This window comes from Psilocybe cubensis, chromosome 11 (genome assembly GCF_017499595.1).
Source record: "Psilocybe cubensis strain MGC-MH-2018 chromosome 11, whole genome shotgun sequence".
Taxonomy (NCBI): Eukaryota; Fungi; Basidiomycota; class Agaricomycetes; order Agaricales; family Agrocybaceae; genus Psilocybe; species Psilocybe cubensis.
Genome location: NC_063009.1, coordinates 2793925 through 2814692, shown reverse-complemented (window position 1 = coordinate 2814692; position 20768 = coordinate 2793925). Strand labels below are relative to the sequence as shown.

General features: G+C 42.6%; 6 protein-coding genes across 6 annotated transcripts; 1 reads left to right on the top strand and 5 right to left on the bottom strand.

Moving 5' to 3' along the window:
* Positions 1-73: 73 nt before the first annotated feature.
* On the bottom strand, positions 74-562 carry JR316_0011964 (uncharacterized protein; the record flags this gene model as incomplete). Its single annotated transcript, XM_047897605.1, has 2 exons — positions 74-234; positions 391-562. The coding sequence occupies 2 exons, from the start codon at positions 560-562 to the stop codon at positions 74-76; spliced, it is 333 nt and encodes a 110-aa protein (XP_047744014.1).
* Positions 563-2282: 1720 nt separating this feature from the next.
* On the bottom strand, positions 2283-3618 carry JR316_0011963 (putative inactive reductase easA; the record flags this gene model as incomplete). Its single annotated transcript, XM_047897604.1, has 4 exons — positions 2283-2474; positions 2539-2795; positions 2862-3243; positions 3352-3618. 4 exons carry the CDS (start codon positions 3616-3618, stop codon positions 2283-2285), a joined length of 1098 nt encoding a protein of 365 aa, XP_047744013.1.
* Positions 3619-4473: 855 nt separating this feature from the next.
* Positions 4474-8231, top strand: JR316_0011962 (L-lysine 6-oxidase; the record flags this gene model as incomplete). Its single annotated transcript, XM_047897603.1, has 13 exons — positions 4474-4644; positions 4693-4822; positions 4878-4945; positions 5000-5319; positions 5369-5604; positions 5663-5854; positions 5911-6262; positions 6316-6455; positions 6514-6909; positions 6965-7152; positions 7209-7293; positions 7358-7692; positions 7752-8231. The coding sequence occupies 13 exons, from the start codon at positions 4474-4476 to the stop codon at positions 8229-8231; spliced, it is 3093 nt and encodes a 1030-aa protein (XP_047744012.1).
* A 233-nt stretch (positions 8232-8464) lies between these two features.
* Positions 8465-11350, bottom strand: JR316_0011961 (Cytochrome P450 monooxygenase; the record flags this gene model as incomplete). Its single annotated transcript, XM_047897602.1, has 13 exons — positions 8465-8560; positions 8619-8720; positions 8779-8817; positions 8876-8997; positions 9720-9740; positions 9796-9844; positions 9897-9959; positions 10011-10209; positions 10262-10626; positions 10683-10813; positions 10887-11037; positions 11091-11130; positions 11184-11350. 13 exons carry the CDS (start codon positions 11348-11350, stop codon positions 8465-8467), a joined length of 1545 nt encoding a protein of 514 aa, XP_047744011.1.
* A 1461-nt stretch (positions 11351-12811) lies between these two features.
* JR316_0011960 (uncharacterized protein) lies at positions 12812-13254 on the bottom strand (the record flags this gene model as incomplete). Its single annotated transcript, XM_047897601.1, has 2 exons — positions 12812-12891; positions 12954-13254. 2 exons carry the CDS (start codon positions 13252-13254, stop codon positions 12812-12814), a joined length of 381 nt encoding a protein of 126 aa, XP_047744010.1.
* Positions 13255-18112: 4858 nt separating this feature from the next.
* On the bottom strand, positions 18113-20231 carry JR316_0011959 (Short-chain dehydrogenase/reductase ucsE; the record flags this gene model as incomplete). Its single annotated transcript, XM_047897600.1, has 7 exons — positions 18113-18160; positions 18231-18358; positions 18416-18792; positions 19216-19244; positions 19312-19404; positions 19554-19684; positions 19886-20231. 7 exons carry the CDS (start codon positions 20229-20231, stop codon positions 18113-18115), a joined length of 1152 nt encoding a protein of 383 aa, XP_047744009.1.
* Between the last annotated feature and the right edge of the window lie 537 nt (positions 20232-20768).

Here is a 20768-nt window from a genome sequence, read left to right as displayed (position 1 = left end):
GGTCCATTGAGAATTAACTGCACATACTAAGTACACTACCTCAACGCTCTGTCCATTCACGTCCATAATTTATTTATGATTTCTGGGACTCAGAGATAGGGAACTCCTTTCCAGTGACGGTCTTATAACCGGTACGAATAGCGCTCGCGATCTGCGCGTCCTTGGCTTGCTCAATGGCCGATTCGTTGGACTGGTCACCCGCCTTCAAGACGTGCTCCTGGACAAGGTCGATGGCTGGACAAGAGTAGGATAACGAATAGCGACGGTGAGATATATGCGTTGGAAGCAGTAAGGTGGGTTATGTGTATGTACCTTTGTCAAGCAAGTCTGCATAGATTTGAATCGCGTCAATCATTCGCAGTCAAGATGTATAAAAGTAGGAGAGCGCACCTTCTTTCTTCTCCCCCTGGGCACCTCCTCCAAGCGCATTGTTGAGAGCACCGAGCACGGCAGTTGTGGGATTGCTCTGGTTCTCGGTCTTTCCATTCGACTCGGAGGTGCTGCCGGCCTGGTTCTTGGTGGCGCTCTCGACTTCGTTAGCGACCTTCTTCAAGAAATCCATTTGTGTGTATGTATGCGTTGGGAGAGCGATGTGGGGTTGGATCGAGCGAGTAGGTCGCGGGTGGTATATGTATGAGTGGAAGAGCGGCGGACGACGGAGCGTCGATAAATGTAAATCTGCGCGTTAATAAATCAGCCCTTGATCTGGAATTTGAAATGGCGGAGGTGAATTGATCGGGACCCTTGATTTCCAACCCCTGTGTACGGAGGAGTCGACCTACCCCTGTGGTGAAAGACAGCTGATTCTGCGGCTCTGATATAGGGATCAAGTTTTTGTTAATACCACTGTTTCTGTGTTCTCATTTTCCAGTGTTTTTCAACATATCCGCTCATGATGGTCGAGGTTGAGATTTTCGTAAACCCCACACTAGGGTTACACCTTTGGGCGAGTGTCCGTCCCGACGGAAGTGGCTGACGGCAAGCACAGCATATTTGCTAGAAATGGTATGAATTTCATATCAAGGGGGGGGAAATAATCGAGCTGAAGCACCTTCTCTGCATTGCATTCCCGAAGTAACATGTCATCTTGCTCGCTGGTATGAGATTGGGTGGAGAGGAAATCAGTCCGGGTTCATAGTGAGTAATATATAGTCCATTACGGATATTTTGAGAAGTCCTTAGGGCCTTTGATGAGTTGGAACGAGTTGACGTTGACGAGAAGTGTTTTGTGGATGATCTGGGGCCATCAGGAGGATGCGTCGTTCTTAGGTGGCGCATCACCATTCGGATGAAACCTATCCCGATGTTGAATAGACGGATTATATGGTGTATTTAGAAATCAATAATGGTAGTGACAATGGTATGTGATGTCTGATACAGAATATGTGGCGTTAGTGGAGGTGAGGGGATAAGCACTGTGATGAGAGTATGAGGGGGGTGAGCTGGGGACCGAGGCAACAGGTCAGCGTTCGAACCGTCCAAGAAGTAACAATGCCACACACCAAAGGATATACTATCGATCTAGCTTAAAACATCCCCGTACCCCATCACGATTGAACCCCCCAATAATGTACGTGTTAGAAATAGATGCAACGATGACAGAGGACAGTATCAGCGGCCTTTAGTATTGGTGAGAGTTTGGGGGGATGTGAGTGAAAGATGGGAGAGGATAGAGTGTTGAAGTACCTTCCTAGATGAGACGTCCCTTGTCCAAATTGAATAGGCCCTTTCCTGGGCGTGTGCAGGACTGTGGTTGGGATGAGTGATGGGGGGATGTTCAAATCTAGCATGATTGAGTGTGTGAGTGGGGAGGGCGGTGACGTATACAGCGATTTACCTACTTGACTGGGAAGCCACGAAATGCAAGGGGGTGCTTTGAACAGCGGATATGGCTTGATACCTAGACGGGGGACGGGGTGAGAGTGTATTGGGTGACCGTCGACCGAACGATTGATGGTGAGGTAGGATGGCCTCCAGATCGGGATTGCCTCATCTGGTCGATGACAGCTCTCGAGAACGAGATATAGATGACAAAATTTACATGTTCGGTAACGAATACGACCCGTAAAAAGTAGAATACCAGTGCTCGGTGTTTGCCCGCGCACGTTCAACGTTTTCGAACCAGAGTCCCACAGTGGAAATTCAGTCTCCGATTTAATCGGCATTCGGCAACGGAGTTGGTACAAAATTTAACAGGAGATGGTGCACAATTTCAGATGTGAAAATCTATGCTCATTATAAGGTAGAGAGTCGACTCATTTAATAGTAACTAAAAGCTGGGATTACGCTCTATAAATGACATCCCAATCTTCTCCCGTATTATTTCCCCTCTTTTTCTCATGCTTCTCGTCTGCGAATGGGTAATCTATGTATCCCGCTTCCGCTCCGAGGAGGTGTCCTTTCGGTCCATAAAAGGTCTTACGATCATATTCGTTAAAAGGTATGTTATGTTCAATCCTAGTGGGAAGATCGGGCTACACACGAGTCAATAACAGTGAGTCATTGTTGTATATTGTCTGGGTAATGAGGGCAACTTACATTTGAGATAAAGTACCTTCCAAAGGCAATCAAATTTCCTGTCTCGTCTGCACGTTTGATAGCCGTCTCGCGGGTGTAGTCTCCACAGCTTATAAATGGTCGTGGAGCCCAAATATCGCGTAGAAAGTCATTGGATTCCGTCTCAGGTGCCCCTTTGTCTGGTTCCACAACATGGAGGTAAGCCATATCCGGATGTTTATTGACGATAGATTCAACCAGATGCGTGAATTGGGGCACCGGATCTATCATATGCATGTCTATGAGTAGCATTTAATCAGAATTATGGCAATGAATTATGCAGATAAATCATAATTGTTACACACTTTGGTAAACCATCCAAGGGCTTATGCGAATTCCAACCTTTTCAGGACCAATAGCATCGACGACAGCGTCGACAACCATAAGAGAAAGTCTGTTTCTATTTTCTATATTTCCTCCATACTTGTCCGTACGATGATTACTGACGTCCTGGACAAATTGGTCGAGAAGGTACCCGTTGGCGTTGTGAATCTCTACGCCATCAAAGCCAGCCTCAACGGCATTCTTCGCAGCTTTCGCAAAGAGTCCCGGGTATTTCTCTATCTCTTGTATGGTCAGCTCTCTTGGAGTAGCGCGTCCGGTGATGGGAATGGGAGAGGGCGCTACGAAGTCAAAACCATCTTCCGCCAACACCTTGGGGTCCGCCGCGCGTCCATGAGCCCATATCTGCATAAAGATAAACGATCCGTTTTTGTGGACTGTGTCGGTTATCTGCTCAGTCACACATGAGTCTTTTAAGAATGTTTAAAAAGCATGGAATGGTGAGAGACGAACCGATTTCCAACCGTTGATCTGATCCTGGTTCCATATCCCAGGGACGTTATAATATCCTCCAGCGTGACGTGCAACAGGTGTTGCCTCCGTGATCAAGAGGGTACCAGGTCGGCGGGAACGCTGCTCATAGTATGTATTGACGATAGGGAAGACAGGTAAATGTTCTCGCTGGGTCCAACGGAAGCGAGAGAGCGGTGCAAGTACAACTCTATGCTCAAGTTTCGCGTTTCCCACGGTAATTGGTTGAAAGAGCTTCGAGTTCGACATTGTTAGAAGTAGAGGTTTAAGTGGGTTATTCAAGTAGCTGATGATGAGGTGCAAGTTGATGAAATATAAGTTGAATGTCGTCTGCTTTTATATCTTTAGGAATTCAAAGTTGGACTTGACACAATGGTACCGAAATTCTACAAATTTGTTGTGCTACATCGGATGCGGATACTAAGGCGCTGTATCCGGGGCCTCAATAAAGCGCCTCCCAATCAACTTGGAGAATTCTCCGCTTAAGCGGTTATTATAGCACCTTCGTGTTCGTAGACATATGACGTATTCTGAGCGTCGATCAACTTTCATGCATTAAGAATTGGTGGTAATTTACCCCGTATCGTAACGGATATACCGCTGGCGTACGGAATACTGACTTTACACACACCCTCGCTAGTGCGGGTGCACACCCAGAGGCAGCGGAACACACACCGGGGGTGGTGCTATTTATAGAACGTACGTCATTGCGACTGAATGCGGAAGATAGGACTGAAAACAGCACTCGGGTCCCATGTAAAAATTCCCATTATATAGCGATTAAAAGCAAAGTTTAATTTCAAGATTTTAGGAGATCATCATCCTGCAGCCTAATGGTAACAGGAAGCTATTTGACGATAATCAGACACCGTCCGATGACTATACAGCGGCGTCGTCCCATTGGTTGATAAAATTAACGTGAGAATTCGGAGAGTATATTTCTCGTGCAAAACTTGGCCAAATATGCTGGTGTTTCATTTTACTTGTCGTTCTACACCTCACCATTCTGCCAAGACAGCCGTGCGTCAGGGTTAACGTTACGGTCTTATCTTTCAAAATCGCCCTGTAATTTAACCACTCTAAGCAAAATTTAAACGTCAACCTATGGCTCTTCCATCTGGCTGGGCAAGTCTACGAATCTATCCTCCTATCGGATTTGCTCGTGTCGGGAACTCAACCCTCGATGACGGTTGGTTCTATGGGCCCGAGGTTCCTGGGTATTTTCCAGAACCTAACAATGGATTCAAAGACATCAACGGTGCGGTAAAACGACAGGTAATTCTTCAAATTATATCATGTTTCAGGCACTCATACGTTTACTAGGCTGCAAGGTTCAGAATTTACGCGGTCGCAAATGATGGTAAAGTGCTGGAAATAAATAAAAAGAGCGGTTGGGATATAGCATGGAAGATCCAAGTGATGAACAAAAAGGCGTCTTGGTACACATTCATGGGTATTATGCCAAGTTATTTCATCTTCTTTATTCACTTTCTAATATCAACATCCAGGAAAGACCCAGGATGGTCACTTTAAGCCAGGCTATACAACCCTGCGCAACCCGAGTGTTCAAGCAGACGTAGGTTTGAAGAGCATTCTTTATGTTCGTCTGCTTAGTTTTCGATGTTGCTAGCTTCCCCCAGACCAGCGTGATAAACTGATTGTCGACAGTGGCATCCAAAGTGTTAGTGGCTGTAACGCCAAATCTGTCCCATTAGCGGGAAAGTTCTACGGGTCCAAAACCGAGCCCACAGATGTCTACCTTGGAGAGGCCAGAACAGATGATCAGGGCCGTCTTGTCGTCCTTGCTGGCCGCGGTCTATCCAAGTCTATCGCTAAGGAAGACGATCCTTACCCATATATCATGACTGATTTCGACTCACCTGACTGGATCGACGACACATGCGATGGCTGGATTACAGCAACTATAACATCCACGGCGTCGGGAAAGTCGTAAGTTATATCGTTTCGCAGTTTGAATTATTCTCAGTATTTTCAAAAGGGTCGATGCTCAAGGGAAGGCTCGCGTCATCGGCACAACCCCAAAGTTTGCAAACGGCATATATGCACCAACATCTCTTTATGATTTGATGGAAGAAGTGTACGAGCGCAAGAAACGCGCTGCTCAAGGTGACTCTTATAACGTTGGGGATGTAAGTTGGTACAAACACATATGGCCCCTTCTCCAACGACCACCTCTTCTCTCCTGGGTAAACGGACAAGCAAATGGCGGGCACGGTGCGCATTATATCAAAGAAATCTTTCGCTCCCATTGGACTTATTCCATATTTGTCAGGCCCGAATTCTGCAGGGAATTTCTTCGATGAAGGATGGCAACATTCCCTCTCTGACAAGAGCAAAGTAAATGAAGCTATTCGCAAAGGTGTAATTATGCGGATGCGACTTCCTGAGACCAACAAGAAGTACGACTCAGCCCGCGCAGGGCAGGCATACCCATACTTTATGCCATGGCTTTCGGGTGATGGAGGTAATGTTATATATCAGCTCATGTCGACGTTGTAATAACAAAATGATCACATATAGGTCGAACAACTGCTGGTGATCCCTCCACGTTCGCATCCGTTACCGAGTTGCAATATGATCGCTTGATACAATGGAGTGAAGGGAGCTTCGATACGACCGCTGTTAAAACGTATCAGAATTTCGATGATATTCCCGTCGAGGAGCAACCTTCAGCGCTCACGAAGGCTGCTTTGGAGGCTACTATTGGCGCTCCTTTGTATCCTGGTATAGAAATGTCCTGGAATGCGGAGGACGACAAGATTTATGACTTTAACACACCGTTTACTATTAAGCCAGAAGTTAATGCAGGGGATCTGACTCGTTTTCTTTCCTTACCGTGGCAGAGTGACTTCTACATGTGTCGATCTTATTGGTGCGTTTCTTCCTCTCCCTTTACCGCCCTTTGATAAACTCATATTTTATTAGGTGGCCATCTGCTCGACCGGATACTGTCGTTACTGAAGAAGATTACAACATAGTTTCCCAGTCGGTGACCCCAGCCAATATCGCAAAGAAATTAAACGACAGGAAACCCTGGGAGCGTGGTCTTCATCAAAACTACACGGGTAATATCCTTTATTTTTCACCACATATTATCGTTAACTCAAGTAACCCATCTTCTAGACGTCTATTCAGACCAACCTCTTTTTGCCAATACTGATATGGCTAAAAACTGGCACAAGCTTGGTTTCATTGTCCAGCGTCCATCATTCGGCCCTGAACCCATATTCGTTGAAACTCAGCGCGGCATAATTCATCGGCCGGGAAAAGAAACGTTACCTGCGCAACACACTCCTGCAAAGAGTGGTATCGTTGGAGGCCCATTGAAACTTCCACAGCCTGACAGTAAAAACCAACCCATCACGACCATCGAAAGCCTCCGTACCCATCTGCAGACAGCTATGGCCATTGAGCTGGCCACTATTCCCCTTTATCTATTTGGAATGTACAGCGTTAAGATTCCTGATGAGTACGCGAATGATCCTCGCTACTACGACCCTGTTATCGGTGCTATTCGAGGTAAAATAATACATCGATCGTGCATAAACAATACTGATCAATCATGTTTATCTAGGCGTTGTTGCTGAGGAAATGCTTCATTTAAGCCTGGCTGGAAATGTTCTTCTAGCCGTTGGAGGCAATCCAAAGCTTTACGACCCACGATATATACCCTCCTATCCCACGTTCATGCCTGGCCGCGTTCCAAAATTATGGCTCCAGCTCCGTAAGGCATCTAAGGCTAACATCCAGACTTTCATCGATGTGAGTTTATAATTAGTAATAATGTGTTCTTAGTACCTTATTATTATAACCGATAGGTGGAAAAACGAGAGAAAACTGATACCCCACCGGAATCGGACGAGTACGAGACACTCGGTCAATTCTATGATGCCATTAAAATAGGTGTGTTGTCATAAACTATGCATCGTGTAATCCTGCTTGACGTCAATTCTTTAACATTAAATAGGGTTGAAGTATTTGAGTAGTCAGAACCATAAGCTATTCTACCCTGAGACCGCCGCATTCCAGTTTGCCCCGGGCCTTGGATATCAAGCCAAAGAGCGCGATGCAGGCGGCTCGGTCGTTGTGACGGATCTTGATACTGCATTGGAAGCTCTCAGCATAATTGTTGTGCAAGGAGAGGGTTCCCCGGGTCCCTATGACGATCCAGACAAGCTTGAGAAAGACCACTACGACGTCTTTATGGATTTGCGATTCGGGCCTGCTCAATGGGAGGTTTACCCTGTCGTCGAGAATCCTGTTACTCCAGACTACTTCAAAATTGATCGCAGACTCTACCAGGTACTTTTCAGCCTCAATATCCACGTACCACATCGCTGACATCATTTTCATTTTGTCAGGTCTCGTTGACGTTTGACGCTGCATACTGCTTCCTCCTTCGTACTATCGAAACGCTCTGGCATGTCGAGAAATACAGCAACCGTCAGAACCTGGTTCTCAAGAATATGTATGGTATTATGATGGGTGTATTGGCTCCTCTCGCAAAGTTCCTTGTATCACAGCCTATCAGCAATACCGAAAGAGCGGCTCCGTGCTTTGGTTACTACGAATTTAAACAAGGAATTTCCGAGCTCAAGCAAGTTCAGGACGAAATGGCTGCGGCCATCAACGCATACGTCTCGGTAACAAAGGAGACTCCAGACCAGGTCGCCGTTCACGGCTACAGTGCCATGTTGGAGACCTTACTTCCGATTCAAACCACGATCAACAACCTTGTCGACATTAACAGCTTTGAGAAACTCGACGTCGGCCCCACAAAGAAATTCAAATTACCAGGCGTTGAGAATCGGGGTGCCAAAGGGTTTGCAAAGGGAGCTTAAAGATTCATACATTGTTAGTTTGTTGTAGCGTTTTAATTTTAGTAATCCCCTTGAATAAATTTGATCACAATTTGTCGAATATGTTCTATCGTCACATCGCAATTGACTTGGTGAGGGTTGCTGGTAGATCGGAGGTTCAACAACGGGAAGATATCCGCCGCTGTAAAACCAAGTCACTAAACCAATCGCATTAATCTAGCGATCTAGCGCCTTGAAACATTGATTATGTGGGATCAAGCCTCTTTATAACTGTTCTGGATAATTCTGGCCCTCTTCTCGTTTCGCGGGGTAATTTTGCACCTCAAATTCTTAGGTGTTAATGTAATTCCCTAGGACACAGGTTAAACTTTAAACGTTGGTATAACATGACAATATGATGATTATTACCTCTGAGTACTCCTTTTCTATATCCCATGTGTCGTGGTTTGTAGTCAAGTCATCGTATGGCGTAAAATCAAATGCCCAAAGCAGGCGCATAACCGCAAGATTCTATAATACCAATCCGTATTTAGTACCAAAAACTGTATATATAACAGAAGCGACATACTAAGAAAATGTTCGAGAAATTCATACCGGGACATAGCCTCTGTAGTGAATAAGTAGCGCATTGTGGAAGATATATTAGGATATTCTTGGGTGCCTACCTTTCCACTGCCAAAGGGTAGATTCAGCCGTATATTGAAGTCTTTTTTCAGACCCGGAATTGTTCCATCAGGTGTTTCAAGGTACCGTTCAGGCCGAAATTCATCGGGACGGTCAAAAAGCTCTGACACTGCGGGCGCCGACCGCTGTAAGTTAAACATACAGCAGTAAACTTACATGTCTTATGTAAGTTTAGGTGTATGTTCAACTTACAGCACATGTGTCAGGAAAACAAACATTTGACAAAGACATATTGTGTTTGGTGGCTATATGCCAACCAAACACAATTACTGTAAGTAACCTTTAAGTAGAATAAACACCTAAATTACACAAATTGTCTTTGTCCGGTGTTAGTAAAACGTACACATTTTCTGTAAGTCATACAAACAGCACTTTCTGTAAGTAAAAATTACACATGAAGAACACAATTTGTGTATGTCAGACTTACACCATTAAATGAATTGAAAAACTTGTGTAAGTATAACATACACAAATTATGTTCTTTGTGTGTAATTTTTACTTACAGTAAGTGCTGTTTGTATTACTTAAAGAAAATGTGTATGTTTTACTAACACCGGACAAACAGAATTTGTGTAATTCAGATGTTTATTCTATTTACAGTCTACTTACAGCAATTGTGTTTGGTCGGCATACAGCCACCAAACACAATATGTCTTTGCCGAGTGTTTGTTTTTCATACACATGTGCTGTATGTCGAACTTACAGCGAAACTTACATAAGACATGTAAGTTTTCTGCTGTATGTTTAACTTACAGCGGTCGGCGCCCGCAGTGTGAGAACCTATTCGTAAAATGCCAATGACCAGGAAAACAATACATGATTCACCAGGATCGTGAAGTATCCCCCCTATCGAGAAAATTGAATAATGTTCTTCATCTACATCATATATCCTGTGACTCACAAATGTTAATGAGTATTGGTGATCCTTTTGGTATCGTGTAACCTCGGTACTAGACTCAAATATTATTGAATAAAATCGCGAGTTGAGAAACAGTGGCTTACATGACAATCGTTGAGAGCAGCGTGCGGAATCCCACATGGCACAGCAGGTCTCAGGCGGTGACCCTGATAAGATGTGTCAATTTACGGTGTATGATGTGAAGAGGAATATATTACCTCTTTTATAACAGCTTGAACATAAGGTAACTCATCGATGTCAGTTGAAATAGGCAACCTGCTGTCACCGATGAGCTCATCAATCTCCTCTTGTGCCTTTTTCAAGCACGCGGGAAATTTTAGGAGAGACAAAATCAGCGATTGTATTGTTGTGGCCGACGTCTCTGACCCAGCGTCGAGTAACATTCCTCCTATATATCTGGAGAGATCGTATCAGCATGAAAGCCATATGATGTAAAATTCCTACATACGCGATTGCATCCTGAGTTAAGCCTAACTCCTCTTGGTTTTTTACTATTGCTTCGATAATAGTACCCTTCTTATTTCCTGCGTTGACCTCACGCAAAGTGTGCTCGAAGAAAAAATAGTATATCGACTGTTGTTGTTGGCGAGTCTCACGCCAGACCTTTCCCCATGGAGCTATTGATTCTGGGATGTATCTGAGGATGGGTATCAGGTCAACGGGGGCAGACTCAGGAGAAACCGTCTTGACAAAATTGCGGAGATACTGTTCGAAGAGTATAGCTTCTGAGCTATCATGACGGAGAACGCGTCGTCCAAAAGCCAGAGAGGCGGCAGAGGAAAAGGTGCATCGAAAAACGTGGGCACATAAACTCTGCAAGTTATTACATGGGTCAATCGTGTATCATCACGTTTGAACAGAGGACTTACTTCGGGAGTGTTCAGGATGTCATATAAAAGTTGGGTAGTTTCCTTGTCAGAGATGGAGACATGCGATTGAATGGCTCCTGCGCTTAGAAAAGGTTGAATGGATTTGCGACTCGCCTTCCACAACGGATTATCTAAAATCAAAGGGTTATATGTAATATTGATACGATTAAGCAAAGCCCAATGGCTTTTTTGATTGATACTTACCTGAGGATGTTAATGCAAAATATCCTTTGGAGATGGAATGAACAGCAAAAGAAAATGGACGCGAAGACGTTTCACTGCTGCGGTCGTCAAGAAGCTCTTTCACCACTTTCATGTCGGAGACCACGATCATCGTTGCATTTGCCAGTTTAATCTGCAGTAGTAAGGTGAGCCTTATCAAGAATTGTGTAGATATAGTGCATGTACCGAAAAGATGCCACCATATTGCCTTCCCCACTCAGAGAATCTTGCGAAAAAGGTCATTAGTGCGCAAAACGGATATCAGCAATAAAGACATACTTTAAAAACGCAAACTTCGACGGAAGCAAATGAGCATTTCCCACCAAAGGCGCTGTCGGTGGCCCAGGTGGAAGGGTCTTGTCTCGTCGACCAATATTGATGAGCTTGTAGACCAGCCATCCAATAACTGCAAACACAACGGACGATACGAGTTGAGGATTCTTCATCGTTGTTCGTGAGTGGGAAAGAACGATAATGGCAAAGTGCGGTTTATATATGTGTTTGTTATATTTGAACATGTCAGTTACATAAGGAAACTTGTCATGCTGGCTGATTGGTAGAAGCATCGGAGGGCATCGTTACCGATGTGAACGACCAGTAGAGGAAAATGATTCATAAAATATTCCAACTCTACACGCCACCTACTATGCATTGACACACGTCGACTGCACTGAGATAAATGAGAATCCGAATCAGAATAATCTATACGGTTTGTGTGATTCTCCGTAGCCTACTACCCTGGGTTTTGTTTGATCCTGACGGGAGGAACAAGGAAATCTATGAGGAGACAAGGTCTGGTCGTTCAATGCATCGTCATCTTGCCATGATATCACCTTAGCTCCACCCTAGCAATACCCATCTTGAGAATGTTCCCGTGTTGCTGCCATGCAGGGACTCACCTTTGATGTTGTCATGAACCCTTTTATTCATGAGAGAATAGATATGAGTTTCTCCCACCTCCGATATGGGACCCGAAGAGTAAAAAAAACTAGAAAACAGACCGTTCACCCAATATTCTGACTGAGCACTGGCAAGCTGCGTGAGACGGTCGGGGTATTTATATTGAAACCTGGTGAGTGGTGAGCTCTCTGACGCCCACGCCATGGCACAGAGAAAACAGAAGCGGCACGTTTCAGCTTAGAATCCAGTAACATGAAATAGAAGGAAGCGATGGGAGAGGACTGTCGAGTTCCATACTATGCGTGACTGCGGGGAGTGAGGGAAGGAGGAGATGGAACCAAGAGATAGAAATGCGTAGGCTTTTAGTGAATCACAGGTACGCATAGAGATACTGACGCAGGTTGGTTGAGACAAAACATGTACAGTAGAGGGTGTACCGTGGACGAGCGCAAGGACTGCGCAAGGCGAGCGAGCCGTAGTTGGTTATAGGACTACACGTGATGTCTGTGAAATACATTACATAACCTTCGGTAGGTCTTCGCTGAGTGGGGCGAGATTCTGGGCGAACTACTTTGATTGTAGCCCGAGTGGATGCCCCCGCCGCTTGAAGGCCTGATCAGTGGGATGTCAGTTGACACTTGAAATTTGAGGCTTGAAGCTTGAAGAGCAGCATGATTGAATAATTCATAAGTGGTCAAAATAGAACTATCTTAACAGATTTGTATAAAAATATTTCAGATTTCACTTTGAAAATTAGACTAGCAGTGTACCCGTGCTCCGCACGGAAAGACGGGAATGACAATAACAGTGCATATTTATTTGTATATATATATGATGCAGAATATTCCATAGAAAGGCGGAAATAAATGTTCAAAATATCATAAGGAAAATTAAGAGACTGGATCGGCAGTTAGAGAGCCCTGAGCTACTGCAGGAGCCTGTTGCTTTGCTCGAGTTTTAGGTCTCACGGGTGTTGGAGTAGCTTGATTGTCATTTCCATCTTCTTATCATTCATGCTTCAAAGGTGTAGCTGGTGCCTTGCCCTTCATTTTTCCAAATCCTTTTGAACGTGGTGACGGTAAAGCAGCTATAAAAGCAATTTTAAATTAGCAAAAATTAAATAGAAAAATAGTAGTAAAATATGCATACCATCAAGTTTATTTGCCACAATTGACGTGTTTGCAATGGAAGGTTCACCTCCAAGAAATTCAATTGAATCAACAATAACCTTGAAGAATTCAATCTCATTTGTGTCATCATCCTTGATTATGACATCGGTAAGAAATCCATGGACAGCAACAAACCAATTATTGTAAGGAACCGGTTTTTTCTTCCATATTGTATTTCCTTGGGGGGGCTCTGGATGCTCACAATAGAAATTAGCACGGGGGCAAGGAGGAGCTTTAGTGTTGGGCTCTGTCTTGATAATAGCTCCTACATAAGGCTCCATGCAAATTTGCCATGATGATTGATTGCAATTTGAAGCCTGGCCAACAATATGCACATATGGACAAAAGTTGAAGGAAACATTAGTGTCTCCCAAAGGAATAATCTATAATTGAAAATCATAAGATGAAAAGGCACTATTTATATAAAGAAGAACCAAACATTACCCATTTTAAATCGCCACAAAAGTCATAGTCCTTTAAATTATAAGGAAGTGAGCCTGTTTTTGCAGGAATCTGAACAATCTAGCCAAAAAGGTTAGGAAGTTGAATAGACAATAAACCAAAATTAGAATATGCCAACGCCTCAATAAAGTAAAGTTTTGGCTCAGACTCTTTGTCACCAAAAGCAATATCATCTCAATTAAAAAATCTAAATATGCCAAATAAATGGTCAAGAATACATATACAACATTTGTGGTTAAATTACCATCATTTTCTCCAAGTAAAATCTTAATATTTCTGGAAGACGTAACCCAAGAAAGAGAAACATAAAGCTGACCATGTGAAAAGACTAAAGAATGCAAATAAATCCCTAACGGACTGTCCTTGGGACTTGTTGATGCTAAGTGCAAATGCAAGGCGGAGAGGAAATTGAAATCACATAAAATGATAAGAGCTGCTTGAAGATGGCACAGAAATTCGAGGAATTATAACCAAGTCACCATCATGTTTGCCACCAAGAATTCTTGCCTCTAAAACTCTTGCAGCCATGCGGGTTATAATAAGATGTGTGCCGTTACATAGTCCTTGCTGAGGATTTAGATTTCGAAGAAGAATAACAGGGCAGCCAATTTTTAGGTTAAGCTCTCCTAGAGGTGAGCCTGGGTCATTAATAGCCCTTAAGACTTCTGGCGGAACCGCTGCCTCAAGTTCATCTTCTGGATTATGGTTTGGATCTATAATTATTTGATTAGCGCTAAGGTACTAACGTACTTCTCCATCCATCATATTCAGAATATCATTGTTAATCGAGCAAACCTCAACATTGCGGGGTGCTAGAATCATTCGGCAGAGAAAATATTCAGGACCTGGCAAAGGAATTGAATTAATGCCTGGATATATAGCAGTGATAAGGCCGTCAATATCAGCAACATGCATATAAGTTGGAATTTGAACTTTAGAGTCTGAATGCATATTGCGACCATGTCCAATATCAAGAAGCCACTGTGCAAATAGATGTGTATCTGCATCGGCACCCGTCAGACGCATGTTTTGTGTAAGCTTGAGAATTTTAATATGTTGTCAAAGATATGATCGCTGTAATGTAGCATCAACAATGTCCTCTTGGGATCCTTTTGGCACAACAGGAAGTGTTTGTAGAAAGTCGCCACCAAAAACAGTTGTGATTCCTCCAAATGGCATATCACACATTCAAAGATTCCAAAGTGTGTGGTCAACGGCCTCAATAGCATAACAATGTTGAGCTCCAATTTCATCCCAAATAATGGTGTGTGCTGATTTCAAAAGCTTAGCACGGTTGGTTCTTTTAGAAATAGTACAGACCATATTTTCGGCAATATCAATGGGTATGCGGAACATTGAGTGAGCAGTTTGTCCACCAGCAATAAGAAGAGCGGATATTCCAGAAGAAGAAACACATAGAACAATCTTGCCATTACTGCATAATTTTGCACATAGAGTGTTGTACACAAATGTTTTGCCAGTGCTACCAGGACCATTGAGAAAGAAAAGATTCCCATTTGCAGCATTAACTGAGGCAAGAATAGTATCGTAGATTAGGTGCTGCTCTTCATTAAGCAAGGGTAAACGGGATTCAAGATATGCTTGTAGAACCTCCGGATTATAATTAAGCTATTCCGCAATAAGAGGATTGATAGTAAGAGATGACCAGTCCATAATTGAGTGGGGCATTGAAGGCCAAGTTTCAAGTGATTGACCAGATTTCAGAAGAAGTCCATTCAAAAGATAAAGACCATAGTCGTATATAGCCTCCTTAGTATGATCACAGATTCCAATAGTAAGAAGGCAATGCTCAAGATCATTGCAAATATGGGTCCTAAACTCTGCCCAAAGCAAGTTTGGTTGCAACATTTCGCAGAATAAAAGTATTGTTGCAAAAAGTGAATGGAGACGTGAGCCTGTATGCATAGCAGAAGCTTCTTGCAGACATATACGCCATTCACCATCATCCTGGAGCAAACCGCGAGCCAAGCAAGCAGCATGAAAAGTGGGATATGGCTGACCATTATTCATTCCAGGAACATGGCAAATATCTTCAAAGCTAGTAGGTCCTTTGGCTGCAGTAAGAAGTGTTCAAAGATAAAAGACCTCTCCGCTTGTTGGCTTGATGAAATACATTCTTCCAAGCGCAAAATCACGCTTTTGAAGACTCCATGACCAGGAGTTTTTGTTGAATGTGAAAAACTGCGGAAATTCTTGATAAGTATGTCTTCAAGCTTCTTCACTAAGAGGTCCAGTAATTGCATTAGCAGCAAAAAAGGCGGTAAGAATAGTTTTTTTACTGGTAGCATGCTCAACAATATTGTCAATATCATCTTTGGGATCAAAAACAACAGTATGGTCATTTTCTAAATGTACCTATGTTAAACATTAGCAAATGATAATATATATATTGAGAATGTCATACCTGCAATCGTACAATATTTGGAACCACTCAATGGGTTGGAAATTGAAATATGCGCCAAGCTGCATCAGGAGCAGAAATATAACAACCATCAATCCATTGCTTGATTTCATCCTTTTGTTTAACCTCAAGAGTGCCACAATCTGGACCTTTGTGAAGATATTTGAAAGCATATTTCATTGTTGCAAAGCTGGCGGGGCATTTCATGTTGACATGACAGTCAAATGTTAATGAAAGAAAGGCATTAAATGGCACAATAAATCGATTGTTGACCATCCAACCACCAATATCATATGCTCTTCCATCATCAGAACGACAATAAGAAGGATATCCTTTGCCATCAACAGTTGTTGAAGCACAAAATGGCTTAGGAAAACCTTTTGAACACTTGCCGTTGATCATGCAGGGAGCTTTGGGATTTGCAGGACCGCATGGACCATGGACCATACAATTTTTCACGACGTCAAATAATTGTGGTTGAGTCAACGCATCTGGCCACTTTGCTAATATGCAGGAGTCAATATCCTCAGCCGCAAGAAGTTTGAAAGGTTCTTTTAAAAAAATCAATAAGATGAATATGAGGAAGACCTCTTTTTGGAATTCAATAATATAAACATAGGCGACAGAATGGCCAAAAATACCATGTTTGGTAATATAGTCTAGTGTTAGGAATCGACTTAAGTCAAGAGAGAAGAATTCCCAAAGACCAAGTTGATATTGAAGCTGGGGTCATATACATGGAGACTGGAGTAACTACTTCCCGGACCAGAGTACTTGACATATGACAACTATCAATAGATGAAACAGGAGAACGATAGATGTAGGACCAAACACAAAGATAGAACAAGGCATGACAGCGTGGGACCGTAACAGATAACGATGACGGATAGGAGTGGCACCAATATGTACCCTGACATCTAGCAAGGCCTTGATTTTGAGACAGAAAACTTTTGCAACCAGGTCAGGCAATCATATGCTGTTTGGCCAGAAAGAAGTTCTCTTTCAATTTCAATCCAGCATGGATTTGTTGTCATTGTAATGAAAAGGTCAGGCTGGCAAAAGTGACGGGAGACTGCCATAGCATCCTGATAGCATTGATCCATATTCCGAGGACCACCAATATAAAAAGATGGAAGAAAATATTGTTGGCCGACTTTATTCAGATCAAGATTATCCGGATCCGACATATTAGCATCTTGAAGATTATTAAGACGTGCAAGACGGAATTGTCCCTGATTATTGAATATCCAAGACAATTGCTGTTGATCAATAGAGGCAAACATATCAACAACATAGCGTGCAAAAAGACAACCACCATAAAGCAGAGCACCTAGTTCTTCTTCACAATAGTGCATGCAAAAGAGAATTGTCAGGATGATCATCAGAAGCTTCAATATCTTGTATAGCGTGGTCTTGCCGCTGGTTTTGTCAATGATTTCTAGCATTGATACGACATTCTAACTGTTTCTCAGATTCTATTAGTTTCATTTCAGGATACCAGCCATTTTCTCCATAAGGAAAAAGCAAAGGATACTAAAGTGGACAATAAGCAGGATGCAAATCACTAATCCAATGAAGCGGACCATCCCAAAGTTGAAGAACAATATTGCGAGGTTGAAAAGCTCCAGATCCAGGCAGAATAACAGCAACTTCATTTGTGGTAGAGAGATTGTAGCAACGACGGTCAAGCTCTGGTGTAAGTCGGAGTTGAACATTAATGTTATCATCATGATCATATTGCTGTAGAATTTTGTGCGCATGTTTGTAAATTGGCACATAGCAGTGATGTTGTAATAACATTTGTTGTAATTGATTCATAACTTGTTGATTGAGGTCAAGATTTTGGCAAACTCGGAAATCAAGAGCCATAGAAGGATCATAGATATATAGCTGAGAGTATCGAGGCAATTTTCCATTAGGAGGTTTTAATGCACCAGAATTATGATGAAGCTCGCCGGATATGCAAAACACTGGCGGTCCACGGCCTTTGCTATTCACAGAATGATCTTCATGTACTCCAAGTGAGGTAAAAGAAAAAGCTCGGTTTTAATTCCAAATAGTTTCCCAAAACTTAGATGCAGAAGAATCGGTTGACATAAGGAGATAGAGCAAGGGTTCAGGCGGTGGTTGGAGAAGAGGAAGCACAACCTTGCCATTAGAATAGCAAGTAGAAAAGCAAGGTCTCCGTTTTGAGCTGTTTGACAATCTCTTAGATTCCCAATAAAGAGCACCACAGGAGGAACATTTAATATTTATTAGACCAAGATCATGCTTTTGTATAGTGTCGACATAGGGCTTTTGAGCTGCTAAAAAAAGTTTACCACAGACTATGCTTATTAAAAGATTGAATAAGAAAGAAAAAATAACACACACATCTTCATCTTCTCCTTCAATATTGCTATTTTCACTCCCATCTAAATCATCCTCAACAACATTGTTGCCCGGTGCAGGAATAGTATGTTCTTGCTGATGATGGAACAGCCGACTGGCAACTCGACGGGCTTGTATAATAGATAGAATTAGAAGTCATAATAAATAGTAGAAAAAGATTTGCATACCTTGAGAAGTAGTACGATTTTCCAAACCAGCTATCCGTTGATGACGTGAAGAAGCAGAAGGACTCAAATTCACGGCTGACTCATTCAAACGTGAAGGAGCAGGTGTGACAGTGACAGTTCCAAATTGGGAAAATTGCTGTGGCTGACGTATTTTGGGTAATAATGAAGGGCCAGCAATTGCATTTGTATTTACAATTTGTCGTGAACGTTGAGGGGGAATGTGTTGAGGGGGAATGATTTGTACTAAGTGCAAAGAAGAAGCAGATGGCAGAGGTGATCGTCTAGGAGGAGAATTTGCCATTGATGCTATTCGCATTGAAGCACAAACATTTGAACGGTGTGCCTCTTCATCTGCTTGAGAAGAGCAAAAAGGTGTCCTAAGAGGAAAAGAAGTAAATGACATGTTAAAGAAATAGAAAATTAAAAACAAAAGGTAGTTTAGATAAAAAGTTTTTGAGGCTGACCGTAAGTCTGCAATATCGATGATGCAATCTTATAGCCATTCCACCCAGAAGTCCCCATGGATACGTCATAGATAACTGGCCTTACCGGTCATGTGGATTTATAACCGGCAGTCATGTGCTATATAGGCCCAATTGTAGTATTTTTTAGCCTCAATTTCAACGTTTTCAGGCATATTTTGAATTTTTGGGTGATTGAAAAATCAATGTTGCTTTGATTATATTGATAAGTAGGTATCCTCCTTCAATGTTAATCTTTTGGCCTGTGACATATCCACATCTTATGCATGCAATATAAGTATTCTGTATATTCAGCACATCTGAGGACATTTAACTCACTTCATAACAAATAGATATGCCTCTGCACACTAAAGAGACAACATTATGTGGTAAGTCCAGGGCTCCCTATCGACTTGATATTGATGAAACCTTTACCTCGCTTGGATCAGCACCTCGTTTCAGCAGGATTTTTTCAATATAAGCCTTGGTAAAATGTTCTTTGTGCTCTCCAAACATCTTTTGGATGAGCTGTGGGAAAAAAAAAGTCATTCATCAATGACTGAGAGCAATGAATTAAATTGTATAGCACAAACTTTGGTGTTAATCTGTGTAATTAAACACAAATTAGAGACTGTTTTTAATTGGGATTTTGGGTAATGTGATTAAACAAGACTCACCAAGCCCGGGCAGATGAGATTGACACAAACTGGGGCAAGGTCTACAGCCAAGCCCCTGGTTAATCTTTCCAGAGTGGTCAAAACGCTTGTTGCAAGTGCCGCACCAGGGAACGGCCTCTGTCCAGTGACACCTGGAGGGTGAAATGTTAGATAAAAATTAAATTGAGCACATAAACACGCTGCTCTTACCAGTCGTGAGTCTCAAAGATCCACCTGGATGGAACTTGGTGTGTTTTGCCAATATGAAGGCCCCCCAGAACCAAACAGAGAAAATGCCTTGGTAACAAAGCATAAACAATATATGCTTAGATAAAAATGACAATTTATCTCACCCTGTTCTCTCTCAACCGATTCAACATTGGAAAATAAGAGTACACCTTCACCCTGCTTGGACTTTGGGATGTTGCCGCTAGTCCAAACAATGTGATCCACAGTTTCCAGTGCAACCGTAAAAGATTCCACAGCATCGGAGTCCTTTGCATCAAGCACCTCACCGCGGATTTTACCTGGTAGGTTGTGCGCTTTCAACCGTGCGACGGTGTCTTTGAGACACGCTTTGTTGCTCGAAGCGATGATAACAAGGCTTGCAAGCAATTGGAGTGTGCCGAGGGCTACTGCAAATCCGATGCCAGACAAACTGCCAACGACAACGACAGTTTTATGTTGCAGTGTTGCCATTGTATTGTTGCGCAATGGATTAGAAAGAGGACAGTGTACTTTGCTGAATGCACAGTGGATCGAGCAAGACTTTTGTAGTGCACTCACCCGACTAACTGCAACATAATCTGTACACTGCTCACCAATGGTATGCTTATTACGTCATTAATTTTATCTAAAAAGGGAGTCCTTGTCTACGACATACAGCAGCATGTGTTATTTACACAAACAATGTCCACCCCGTTACTAGTCAGTTTACATGATTATAGACATATACAGGTCCAATCAAATTTTCCTGAGCTAACATCCTATTTTTACTGATTAATCACATCAAAAATTCAATAATGATCGTTGTCTATATTATGTGTCTTACTAAGTTTCTTGCAAAATTCTATCATGGATTGTATTGTCACGCTTACTTTTGATATCTTATATTATGCAATAGACCTTTGCCGAGCTTGCACGGTCTTGAATTTGAGATTGGAAGTCCTTTTTAACTTTATCAGCAATCACTCTATAACGTGCATTGAGTAGACATGTACTCACACATGTGTATTG